The 12,834-nt window shown below is 40.2% G+C and overlaps 1 protein-coding gene across 1 annotated transcript; it reads left to right on the top strand.

The window, feature by feature from the left end:
• Nucleotides 1-2,868: 2,868 nt before the first annotated feature.
• Nucleotides 2,869-12,021, top strand: LOC137400443 (uncharacterized). Its single transcript, XM_068086770.1, has 6 exons — nt 2,869-2,957; nt 3,229-4,689; nt 4,897-5,026; nt 5,111-5,224; nt 5,300-6,843; nt 11,715-12,021. The coding sequence occupies exons 1-6, from the start codon at nt 2,869-2,871 to the stop codon at nt 12,019-12,021; spliced, it is 3,645 nt and encodes a 1,214-aa protein (XP_067942871.1).
• Nucleotides 12,022-12,834: the final 813 nt, after the last annotated feature.

Here is a 12,834-nt window from a genome sequence, read left to right as displayed (position 1 = left end):
TTGGGCGCGTTGACGGGAATCTCCGGTTAGTACACGCCTCTATTATACATAACCTATTCATCGTAGGGATGAACAATAAATACTGATATGATAGCATTGTATTTTTGGGAGTTGTCTTCTCGAAATGTTGAGTTACCGATAACTCTCGAATATTGGTGATGCAATAGACTATAGAGCGGTTTTTCCTTTTTTGATTCGGTCGTACGAACCAAACTTAATTAATATGAATAAGTAGTAAAATTAAATCAGTAGTAAATATTATCAGTAAATTAAATAAAATTTACTACTCATTAAATAAGTTAATGAGTAGTAAATTACATCTAATTAATATTGTGTTGGTTCCTGCGACCAACACGTAGAGGCGACTAGGTTGGCTTACTCTACCGGTCAACATTCACCCTTCACAGGGGCTGTGTGCTGGTTTCCCGTGACCAACACGCAGAGGCGACTAGGTCGGCTTACTCCACCGGTCAACATTAACCACTTCACACAAGGGATTGCACCAAAGAGGTTTTATACTAGGTCGACAAGGTCGACCGGAGGTCGACGAGGTCGACAGAGGTCGACAGTGTTTTTATGAGTCTATTCCTACAGCACAGTCCATAGACCAAGTCTTTGGAGATAGCTATATGCCGGGGTGGTTCTGGTATCGCTTAATGTAGCAGAAAGAGTATGATTCAATTGCACTGCATGTATTAAATGAATACAAAGGGCCGAGACCCTGCCTTATGTACATGAAATTATGCAAATTAGACAATAAAGCCAGCCTCCCTTAGGGGCGTGGCTAACAAAAAAAAGAAAGAGAACACAACTCTGGTTAGAAACTGCATAAGAGAGGATGGAAATTTGTGTTCCACCACAATATTTAGTGCCAACGTGTACCCAGAAAGTCATGAACTGCATAATCTAGCTAAAGTTAGTAAGCGGAGGTAGTCTAGAATCTTGATATCTTACCAAACGACATCATCAGTCTAACTCATCATCTTTTCCACCTTTGCGTCTGAGGCTAGAACTTCCAGGTTTAAGGAAAGATCCAATAAGATTGTTACACGCTGGCAGAGCGTTTTTAACTAGCCTGAGGTGGGAGATTCGGAGGACAAAAAGGTATTCTTTTTGAGTCCAGATTTCCAACGTGGTGGACGCACTGGGATCAAGATCAACTCAAGAACGCTATTTGAATTATAGGAAATTTGAACTCAAGGTACTTTGAACTATTACGTTTATTAGTGATCGTGATTGATTGAGATAGCTACGCTAGGTTGGATATAGTGTTGTTATAGCATTGACTCAGTTATAAAAGCAGTAAAAGAAACTATAACAATATCATAGATTTTGCCAACATGTTAACAAGCACTGCTATGCAAAAAATTCGTTGTATCTATACTTTGTGCATTTTAATTATCTGTGTAATCACAAAAATCTGAATGGGCTACTATGTCATCAACATAAATAGTTATTGGTTTTCTAACTCGGACGCATTTAATGAACTCGCACAAAAAATCTTCGTTTTCAAGTTGGAAATTCTCAAACAAAGATTTACAATTAAATTTTAGGCTAATTTTATAGAGACATCTTAGGATGACACCGGCACTACCATAAACGTCTTAAAGATCGTTGGTTATGTTATCAGCGAATAATAAAATTCAGTTACTAGCAATTGCTGGGAAAATCGCAAATATGCGTCTACGGCGGTCGACCATAGAAAACGCATAAATGAGTCTACTTCAGTGAAAGGGTTAAAAACGTTAGACTTGCCACTGTTTGTGATAGTAAACATGTTCATTTCCTTCTGCAGCTGAGTTACATTTTTTTTTAGCTACGAGAACTACAGAACTTGCACGGGTACTGCTACTGCATTTTACCTACTAAATTTCTACTTCAAAAAGGTAAACATTTCTCATTCATTGTTGTATTGTCTATGAATTGCCACACATCCACTACTTAAAAACGTTGTATTTGCCATTGTTCATGATAGCAAACATGTTCATTACCTTCTGCAGCTGACTTACTTTTACTTTTTTTCCAGCTACGAGTACTACAGAACTACAGCTATTACAGAATTTGCACAGGCGCTCCGAGCATTGCGATAGGCGACGGTGAGAAGAAAGCGAGCAGCGTATATTACAAAAAAGCACACCATCTCATTCATTTTTAGAAACGCTTGAAGCAGTACAATGCCTTCCAAAAAGCCTACTGCCCAAACGCAAGAACAGATTGATTCCCGTAGAGAAAGAGACCAAATTCGCAAAGCAGCAGCTAGACGAGCAGAAACTGCAGAGCAAACACAGCTACGCCTACAACGAAACAGAACTGCTATTGCAGCTGCTAGAAGTGCGGAAACTGCAAAGCAAACACAGCTACGCCTACAACGAAACAGAACCGCTATTGCAGCTGCTAGAAGTGCGAAAACTGCAGAGCAAACACAGCTACGCCTACAAGGAAACAGAACTGCCACTGCAGCTGCTAGAAGTGCGGAAACTGCAGAGCAAACACAGATACGCCTACAAGGAAACAGAACTGCCACTGTTGCTGCTAGAAGTGCAGAAACTGCAGAGCAAACACAGCTACGCCTACGACAAAACAGAATAGCAGCCGCTAGAAGAGCAGAAACCGCTGAACAAACACAGGTACATCGAGAGCAGGCCAGAATAGATGCTGCAGCTGCTAGAAGTGCAGAGACTGCTAAGCCGACCCAGCAGCGACTCCTATGACAAGATACACTGACTACAGCAGCTGCTTGGCCGCCACAACCTACCAGGCTCCGTGCATGGGCAGAAAACTTCGCACTTGACTACAATCCTGCAACACAGTATAGAGCCCATCGGAAATTTTTTATGGGACGAATGTCTAAAAAATGTTCCAGATGTAATGCCTTACGTTGGAAAGATGAGAGGCCAGGCATTTGTTGCAACAATGGGAAAGTTCGCCTACAACCACTCTCTGAGGATATTCCACCTGTATTGACTCACCTATTCCAAGGCGCAAATCCTGATTCTGAACATTTTTTGGGGAATATATGAAAATATAACAGCTGTTTTCAAATAACATCATTTAGAGCTAAAACCATTGATGAGCCTGGATTTAACCCAAATTTCAAGGTTCAGGGTCAAGTCTACCATTTGATTGGATCCTTGCTTCCGATACTGGGTGAGCAACCACAGTTCCTGCAAATCTATTTTATGGGTGACCAGCAGGCAGAGGCAGAACGTCGGCGTGGTATTGTTGAAGGAGTGCAAAAAACGTAATCCGTGAGCTGCAGGATGTTCTACACGAGCAAAATAAATATGTGCGTGATTTCAAAACTGCTCGGGAGAGGCTGCCTGAAAACACAGATGACTTGCGAATTGTCATTCATGCTGACAAACACCCTGTTGGAGAGCATGAAAGGAGATTCAATGCTCCTGTCATAGATGAAGTTGCCATTCAAATAGTTGGACAGCAGTTTGAAAGGCGGGATATTGTTCTGCAGTTACGCAGCAATGAACTGCAGAGGATATCTGAGACGCACAGAGCATGTGACGCCCTGCAGTATCCACTCATTTTCTGGCGAGGTGACGATGGCTACAACTTTCAGCTGCGACAGACTGACATTCGCACAGGAGAGCCAGGTACACGAAAGGTTTCTGCTATGGATTTTTATGCTAGCAGACTGATGGTTCGTGATGCTAGCTTCAACTACATTCCCAGGTGCCGAAAGCTGTTTTTGCAGTTTGCAGTTGATATGTACGCTAAAATTGAAACTGAAAGACTTAGCTTTATCCGCCACCATCAGACACGACTAAGAGCTGATGACTACATCCACCTGCGTGATGCAGTGGCTGATGATCGCAATGCAAACCAACTAGGTAACATGGTGATTTTACCTTCGTCTTTTACTGGTGGCCCGCGCTACATGCATGAGCGTACACAGGATGCCATGACATATGTGCGACATTACGGCAGACTAGACCTCTTCATCACATTTACCTGCAACAGCAAATGGGATGAGATTTCCAATGAATTGCTGCCTGGTCAGCAAAGCTATGACAGACACGATGTGGTTGCAAGAGTGTTTCACCTAAAACTAAAGCAACTAATGGATTACATCACCACCGGTGCAATATTTGGCGCTGTGCGATGCCATATGTACACCATTGAATGGCAAAAACGTGGACTCCCTCATGCACACATTCTAATTTGGTTATGTGATCGCATCAGGCCAGAACAGGTTGATTGTGTCATTTCTGCAGAAATACCAAATCAAGTGGAAGACCCTGAGCTATTCGAAATTGTCACCAAGCACATGGTACATGGTCCATGTGGCCAGCTAAACCCCGGTTCACCCTGCATGAAAGGCGGCACATGTACCAAGAAGTACCCTAAGACTCTCATTAAAGACACAGTTACTGGCATAGATGGGTACCCATTGTATCGTCGTCATTCCGCTGATGATGGAGGTTTCACCAAACAACACACATTGCGAGCTGTTGGAGAGGCCTACGACATCACTTTGGACAATAGATGGATAGTGCCTTACTGCCCTTTGCTGTCCAAAGTATTCAATGCGCACATCAATGTCGAATTTTGCAACTCAGTGAAGTCCATCAAATACATTTGCAAATATGTCAACAAGGGTAGTGATCAAGCAGTCTTCGGCTTGGAAAGAGATGAAGCACAAGTTGATGAAGTAGCTCGCTATGAGAGTGGAAGGTACATCAGTGCAAATAAAACAATGTGGCGCATCTTCAGTCTCCCCATTCATGCACGACACCCGACTGTTTAGCATCTGAGTGTCCATCTTGAGAATGGCCAAAGAGTGTATTTCACTGAAGCAAATCTTCAGCAACAACTTCAAGAACCATGTGACACTACCCTTACAGCCTTTTTTAAGCTTTGTACACTTGATGATTTTGCCAGGACGCTTCTCTACTGCCAATTGCCAGCCTATTACACCTTTGACGCATCTACAAAATGCTGGAAGAGACGAGTTCATGGAGCTGCAGTGCCTGATCATCCTGGCATATATCAAACTGATGCCCTAGCACGAGTATACACTGTTCACCCCAACAATCGTGAATGTTTCTTTCTTTGAATCATGCTGCATCACGTGGTTGGCCCCATGTCTTTTCAGCATTTAAGAACTGTTGAAGGTCATGTCTGTGCTACTTTCCATGAAGCATGCAGGCGTTTGGGGCTATTGGAAGATGATGCACAGTGGAAGGAGGCCTTGGAAGAAGCTGCAACTGTACGGTCACCTGCCCAACTGCGCAAGTTGTTTGCTATTATGTTGAACACCTGTCAGCTTTCTCATCCTCTTTAGCTGTGGCAAGAGTTTAAGGAACATTTGGCTGAAGACATCCTGTTTTATGAGCGACAACTGCTTCAGGATCAACAACTGCAGTTCACAGATAGAATGTTCAATATTGCTCTTATATTTATCGAGGACCAAGTGCTCGAGGTCACAAACAACAACCTCTCGGTTTATGGACTTCCCAGGCCAGTTAGAGTGGAGCAACCTGTTGTTTGCAGGGAAATATTACGCGAAACAGCATATGACCGTGAAGAGCTTCGTCGCCATGTTGAAACCAATGAACCGCTACTGCTGGAAGAGCAAAGAGCTGCATATAACACAGTTTTGGAGAAAATTGAACAAAGCAGTGGCGGTATGGTGTTTCTTCACGCACCAGGTGGGACCGGCAAAACCTTCGTCACTAATCTTATATTGGCGAAAGTACGAGAGTCTGGAAAAATTGCTTTGGCTGTAGCTTCATCTGGTATTGCAGCTACCTTACTCCCTGGTGGTCGCACTGCGCATTCAGCACTGAAACTGCCTCTTAATTTGGCCAGAACTGAGAATCCTGTGTGCAATATCAAAAAGAACAGCGGAACTGCCCAACTTCTGCAACGATGCGTTCTTATTGTGTGGGATGAGCGCACAATGTCGCACAAGCTCGCATTTGAAGCTCTAAATCTTACACTAAAGGACTTGCGTGAAAATAATAGACTTTTCGGTGGGGTAACTCTTTTACTTTCTGGAGATTTTTGCCAAACGTTGCCTGTCATACAAAGAGGCACACCCGCTGATGAGATAAATGCATGTATCAAAGCATCATTTTTGTGGTTGTCTGTTGTGCAGCTGCATTTGACAAGAAACATGCGTGCCGCTATTCTTGGTGACGAAACAAGTGCACATTTTGCTGCTGGACTGCTGCGTATTGGTGAAGGGCGTTTGCCAGTCAGTGCTGAGGATGGTTTGGTGTCACTTGATGGCTACGGCACTTTTGTGGATTCAACCAAAGAACTTCAGGAGAACGTTTACCCTAATCTGCGACAGAGGTTCCAAGATGTTGATTGGTTATCTGAGCAAGCTATTCTTTGCCCCCGGAATGATGCAGCTGCTGTCATAAACTCACAGCTTTTAGCCCAACTACCTGGCAATTCAAAAACCTTTACTTCTGTTGATACGTCGTTGACTGATGACGCTGCTGTAGAATATCCTGTGGAATTCTTAAACTCACTGGACTTGCTCGGACTTCCTGCTCATAAATTGCAGCTAAAGATAGGAACACCGATCATGCTTCTTCGCAACCTCAATCCTCCAAAGTTATGTAATGGCACTCGGCTAATTGTTGCACAAATGTTTTCGCACGTAATTCAGGCCAAAATCATTTCAGCATCTGGTAGAGGAAAATACGTTTTTATTCCAAGGATCCCAATTATTCCAACCGATCTACCATTTGAATTTAAAAGGATTCAGTTCCCCATCAGAGTCTGCCTCGCTATGACCATCAACAAGTCGCAAGGTCAGTCCCTCAAAGTAGCTGGTATCGACTTACTGTCCCCCTGCTTTAGCCATGGCCAGCTGTACGTTGCCTGCTCAAGAGTAGGCACAAGCCGAAAACTGTATATTCATACACCCGACAAAAAAACAAAAAATGTTGTCTATCCACAAGTGTTGCGTTGATTAACATTGTCTTATTGTTATGTCATGCTTGCATTAAATTAACATTATATTATTATTGTGTCATGCTATGTTCTTCATGTACTGCTATACCTACTTATTATCCACATGCAGCATTTTCTAGCATGTTTTTCAGTATATATATATTTTCATGCATTTGTTTTCCTTATTGTGTCTCATAAAAAGGCTATCATGTTGGCGTTATGTTTTATTATTGTAAGTTGCTAATGCTGTATCTGCCTTGACATCGTACTGTCTGTCCTGTTATACATGTAGATTTTACTGATAAATTTTATTAACACAACCACATTACTGCAGCACTGTTTGTATATACGATGTCAATACACAGGCTATAATAGAAGAAGAACTGGTGAGCCATGATTAGTGTTAGAAGTCTCCATTCGATGTAGAACTGTAAAAGTCATGTATAGTGCATGTAGATGTCTCCATTCAATAAATGCTGGCGATAGCTCAGCAGTGCAATAGCAAAATATTTTGTAGAATTTCTTATAACGCGCACAATTTTTCAATACTGCCAGTTTGAACAATTTCAGTTCGCCTAGCAATGTCAATTTAATTATCAGTTCTCTGTACAAAAATAGGACAACTCCCATTTTAGTGGTTTGAGACTGATGCATTGTAGACTAGCTGTAAAACACATTGCAGATTTCCAGTGTTCTCCCCAAAATGATTGACATGTATGACTGCGTATGCTGTCTGATCGACCCAACAATTTCAGTAGACTGCATAGTTGGAGTTGTTTTACAGTATGAAAGACAACTCTCAATAAAAATCTTGTTGTACAAGAATATGATCCCGTTGACGGGTAATGCAGCTAGTCAAGTATAAAAGCCTAACGATTAAAATGGTTATGTGGTGAGCTTAGCCTTAGATAAGTAAATTTTGGTGACGTGTATACAGGATGCTACTATATCACTTCTCTGACTCAGGGTAGCCATGTGAGGTGGCAAAATTATAAAATACTTCTCAGTTAAGCATAGATTGCACCTAGAAACACCATTCTGACAGGCCTTAGCTCTTGTTATTACTTTCCAATCGATACTAAAATCTTTTCCCTCGTCTTTTAATTGCCATTTACTCTACTTAGTTCGGTGGTCTTTCTTTTGTCACTAATACCAAAGAATGTTTTGTGGTTGTAGAATCTGTCATTAAATTGCTTCTCTGTTAATTCGATGTATGTTTGACTGCTTCTGCCATCAGTGTCAACTGTTGCCTGGTATATAACAGAACTCGTGAGACACTGACCATTTAAAGGGCATTCATTAGGATTTCGGCAACTGCATTTTCTGCTGCTTTCGTCTGTCGTAAAGTTCGCTAACAATTTGTTGTTGTGCTTGTCTATAATTGTTTTAAATTAGGCATACAGCTATAACTAACTTTCACAGTATTTCGGTTAAAGATTTTATTTTCTTATTGTTCTTAGGAAATAATCTTTTGATTAGCAGTAGGAATTGTCTTCCGATGTTAGTGGCAACATTTTCGCTATAGCGAGGGTTATACCATAATACGTCACATTTCCGACTATTCTTTCTGCCAGTAGTATAAGTATAATTGTCCTGCTCGTATCTCAGCTGGTGATCATAGCCACTTCTTGTCAGTGATTCCTGGAAAGGTTCAATTTCTCTATTAAAAGTGCTCTCGGTGGACGATATTGTACACAGTCTTTTGTTAATCGATTTTGGGATGTTTGGTATAATGGCAGGAGGGTGGTTGGATTTCCTATGCACATATTGCACAGCATTGCTTGGCTTTCTATAAGGCGCGTGTTCTCCGTTGTTCAGATTCAGTGTGGTATCTAAGTAGTTTACTGTTTTCAAGTTGGCCTCTATTGTTACTCTAAGATCGTGACTCGTGAATATAGAGCATATATCTTTGTTGATGTTCTCGATTTTTCTAGGGCTGGCCTTAATTGCTGCCAACCTGTCATCCCTGTACAATCCGAACCTACCGCATTTTATTTTTTCTTTAACTTTGCTTAGTAAATATAGGCCAATTAACTCACAACTTTCAGCTCCATCGAAGCTTCCCATTGTTTTCAAATGGCTCATCTGTCTTTTTTCCACGGTCCATTATCGTGTATCAGGATGGATTTTTTGGCATGAAATATAATGTTGCGGTGTTGGTTAGTGATATTGGTGAAATTGGCTGCATAATCGAGAGCTTTGGTCATTAGATCTTTGGTGATGGAAGGGTAATATTCTACTATATCAAATACAATAAAGCTGTGTGATCGTTTGTTTCTGATGCTTTAAAACCAATTCAACACAGATGCAGTATTCTTCCATAGATTGGCGCTAGTTTTCTTCAGTATTTCTGAATTAATATTGTCGAGGATTTCTTTGCTTATTTTGAATATTTCCGTTTTTGTTAGATTAATTAGAAGGCAGGATGGGTTGTTCTAGAAGTTTTGCTTGTGGTGTTTCAACGTTGCAAATGCTCTCCTTTCAGCTAGCTTAGTGACTCGATCGTCTATATTTAGTTCCTTTGCAATAGCTTTAGCTTCTCTGTTATAGCGTTTACTAACTTTCGGTCTGCCTTTTTATAGTCCTTCTTAACAGCTTTGCTCAAAAGTTCATTGTAATCAGCAACATTCATTTGGTAATAATTGTTTGTCTTATCAGTTGGTATTAAGAGCTTGTCACAGGATTCTATTCTGTTCTTGATGTCATTCACCAGTCTTCGTTGGAATTGACTCCTGCTGTCACGGAATGTTATATTAGATATTATTTGCTTCAGTTTTTTTTTCAAAAGCTGCCAGCTCGGGTATACTTAGAGGATTTTTTGTTGACTTGAATCCATAAGTTTCTGTAGCATTACTTTTGCTCTCCGGATGTAAGAATAAAAATGCCTTCTACCGCATTCTCTTCAGTAGTTTTTCAGTCATGTATATTAGTTTGGTAATGTAATTTCTCCTAGATGCGATCGGTATATTCTTGATAGAGTATTCGAATCTAACTTTTTCCATAGTCAGTTCACTCTCTAACAGTGCTCAACAAAGGTAGGAGCGTATTTACAGATAATAGTTGAGACTTCACTGATATAGTGCCCAAAGTTGTCCACCGAGCCTGTATAAATACAAAGATGGAAAAATTGTTTAGCAGTAGTTTATTACTTAAAGTTTCATGATGCAAAAGGATGTTAAGTTTACACCAGTTGTCAGATAAAAAATTGCATGACACAAACACAGAACCAAGAATACACTAACAACACCAAAAATGTATAGATATATATATATATATATATATATTATATATATAGCATGAGTATATATTTATATTTGAAAAATATTAAGAAGAATGTAAACTTTTAGTATTTGCGCTACAAATCTCTTTCGCGTTTGACAAATAAATTTGTAGCGCAATTACTAGACGTTTACTTTCTTCTTAATATTTTTCAAATATTTCATACTCCACTAATTATCTTTTAGGTTTTTAGTGTATATATAGATAAATATATATACCTATATATGTAGCATGACTATAATATACACATGTATATACATTTTCTATATATATATGGATATATATAGGCCTATATCTACTATATGAACGGCAATCATTGTCTGTCTGTGTTTCCACCTTATAGAGTGTCTTTCCTTTTTTTGTCGTACAAATTTCGGTCATACGAAGCGAACTGAATTAATATGACTAGTAACAGTAAATAAAATATAGAGCGGTTTTTCTTTTTTCATTCGGTCGTGTGAAGCCAACTGAGTAGTAAACACTGTACTTTCGGACTACTAGCCACTACTTTTTTCTGATGATTTGATCCAAGCGGCTTATATAAGGGTGCGGCGAATCTATGGTTTTTCTTTCACCGCTAGGACGCATTAACCGAAATATCCGGTTAGCACGCCTCTTTACAGTGCCTAACGGCACTGTTTTATTTTAAGCAGCAAAGTTGCTGCCATGTTCAAAAGCACCATAATGAGTTCTGCAGCCTACACAAAGGTGCCTACACAGCTATACAAATGTACTACTCACTAGAAATTCCCTTGTGATACAGCCCACGACCAAAGTATTATTGGAAAAAAGAAAGGGTACTCATATCTTATTAAATGCGGTAAAACCGGAATGAAGTGAAATCTTCACACAACGTTTTTTCCTTTTCTTTCCGAACTTATATTAGCTCGAGTTCATTACACCGAAAACAGTGCGCGTTTTTGGGACGAAAGAATCACGTTACTAATCTTTAATTTCTTCAGTCAATTTTTTGCTTATTATAGTGGATCAACTAGATTGTTTTGTTAAAAACCTGAGAACCGATCAGTTTTCTATCAACCGACACAATCGACGGGACCCTGTGTCGGCCGCCCTGTGGAACCCTCAAATAGCTTAAGATTAATCATTGCTTAGATTCTTCTCTTGTGTTTTGGATGGTAGTTTTGAATAAATTCTTGCTTATTATACTAGTTTCTTCGTTTCTTTCAATTCAGAATGAAACAGCATAGGCCAATAGATAACTTTTTTAAAGATGAGTAAGATTTAGTGACTGTCATGAATTTAGAGTCTGTATTTAAGAAAAATAGTGAGTGACTGAGCTTATCATATAATAATATTCATGGTGGCTTGGAGATGGGACTGTCTTGTGTCTGGGGTCTATGTGGACTGTCCATAGGGCTTTTTGACTCACTCACATCACAACCTGGAGTCTCCATAGTCATAGAGCACACAGGTTGCGCAGCTAAGCCCATTTTTAATTTTTTACTGAACACAACACAGGGTTTTAAGTTATGGAAAACAGCATAATTTAGGGGCATTCATGCTAAAAAGATTTTCGGGGGATACTCCCCCGGACCCCCCTCTACTGAGAGGGTGCAGTGCCCTTTTCAGACTCACCCTGTGAGCGGCGAGCAGGGCCGTTGGCCCTGGACACTACCCTCCTGGCATGACAGAGAGTACCCCCAAGAATCTCTCTCCACTTCAGACACTGGTTGGGAGGGTGTGCTGCTGCTACGTAGAATGGCGCCTCTCTCCTACCATCGTACATTTGTTTGGGCGGTGTTGGTGGTAAAGGATATTTTCCAGCATACTTCACAGCAAATGGAGGTGGACCTGTAGTACCACATCCTTCTTCCGTGATATTGCCCAATAAAAATTAGCTTGATATACATGGTATACATGGTATTACATGGTATATACGATTCTTATTTGAGAAGCTTTTGGCAGTCAGCGAGTCATTACACAACTGATATTTATTATTGTAGAGTGTAAATCTTGTTGAAGTGGTTAGCATAAAAAAGCTGGTCGGTATTTAAGATTTGCTTTAAAAAGCTGGTCCTTCAAATCCGTGGCTGAGGGCTTTTCAAGGGTGACTCACCTCTTTCTCTGATACCTTTCGACTAGAAGGTACCTCCTTGATAAACTTGCGGTTATTTGCTAAGAGAATCTGTCTATGGCTAGATATCTGTTACATAAAGTTGCAGTAATGTTATAAAAGGCAAATCGATTTGACCAGCCAACACATGTCAGTTGATGGCTAGGATTCTGATAGGCTGAATTTGCTTTTTTTCGGTTAATCCATCAGTTCTACAACTTTCATTTCAGGTTAAATGAAGCCTCGCAGGCATTTGTATGTTCATTGATGACATACTCTCATTATTTTATGACACAGAAAATCTTTGTGCAGCTGATACGTTTTCTATTAGACTTCTTAGATTTGCTGCTTGTTTGTATAGATGATGCACAAGTGAACACAATTCTATCATGGTCAAACACATTTTCACAAAACATGGCTGCAAAGGAGTTTCTCCAAACATTTCACAAAAAAGCTTAGCTTTTAATAATTATTACATCATCTGCAATGCACACATTGTGTTTCAGCTGTCGGCCCACTTTTTAATATCAATCAACCAACAAATCAATCAACCAATA

The sequence above is a fragment of the Watersipora subatra genome, chromosome 7, assembly GCF_963576615.1.
Source record: "Watersipora subatra chromosome 7, tzWatSuba1.1, whole genome shotgun sequence".
In the NCBI taxonomy this organism is placed as follows: Eukaryota; Metazoa; Bryozoa; class Gymnolaemata; order Cheilostomatida; family Watersiporidae; genus Watersipora; species Watersipora subatra.
The sequence above is the reverse complement of the archived record's forward strand: the minus strand, read 5'-3'. Positions and strand labels throughout refer to the sequence as shown.

What these genes read in the sequence shown, in the direction of transcription:
- LOC137400443 (XM_068086770.1), top strand. Translation starts at nt 2,869, where the DNA reads ATGCCTTACGTTGGAAAGATGAGAGGCCAGGCATTTGTTGCAACAATG. An exon ending in AAACTGATGCCCTAGCACGA is followed by an intron (nt 5,027 to 5,110) that starts GTATACACTGTT and finishes ATGTCTTTTCAG; the next exon opens with CATTTAAGAACTGTTGAAGG. An exon ending in TGCTTTAGCCATGGCCAGCT is followed by an intron (nt 6,844 to 11,714) that starts GTACGTTGCCTG and finishes AGCATAATTTAG; the next exon opens with GGGCATTCATGCTAAAAAGA.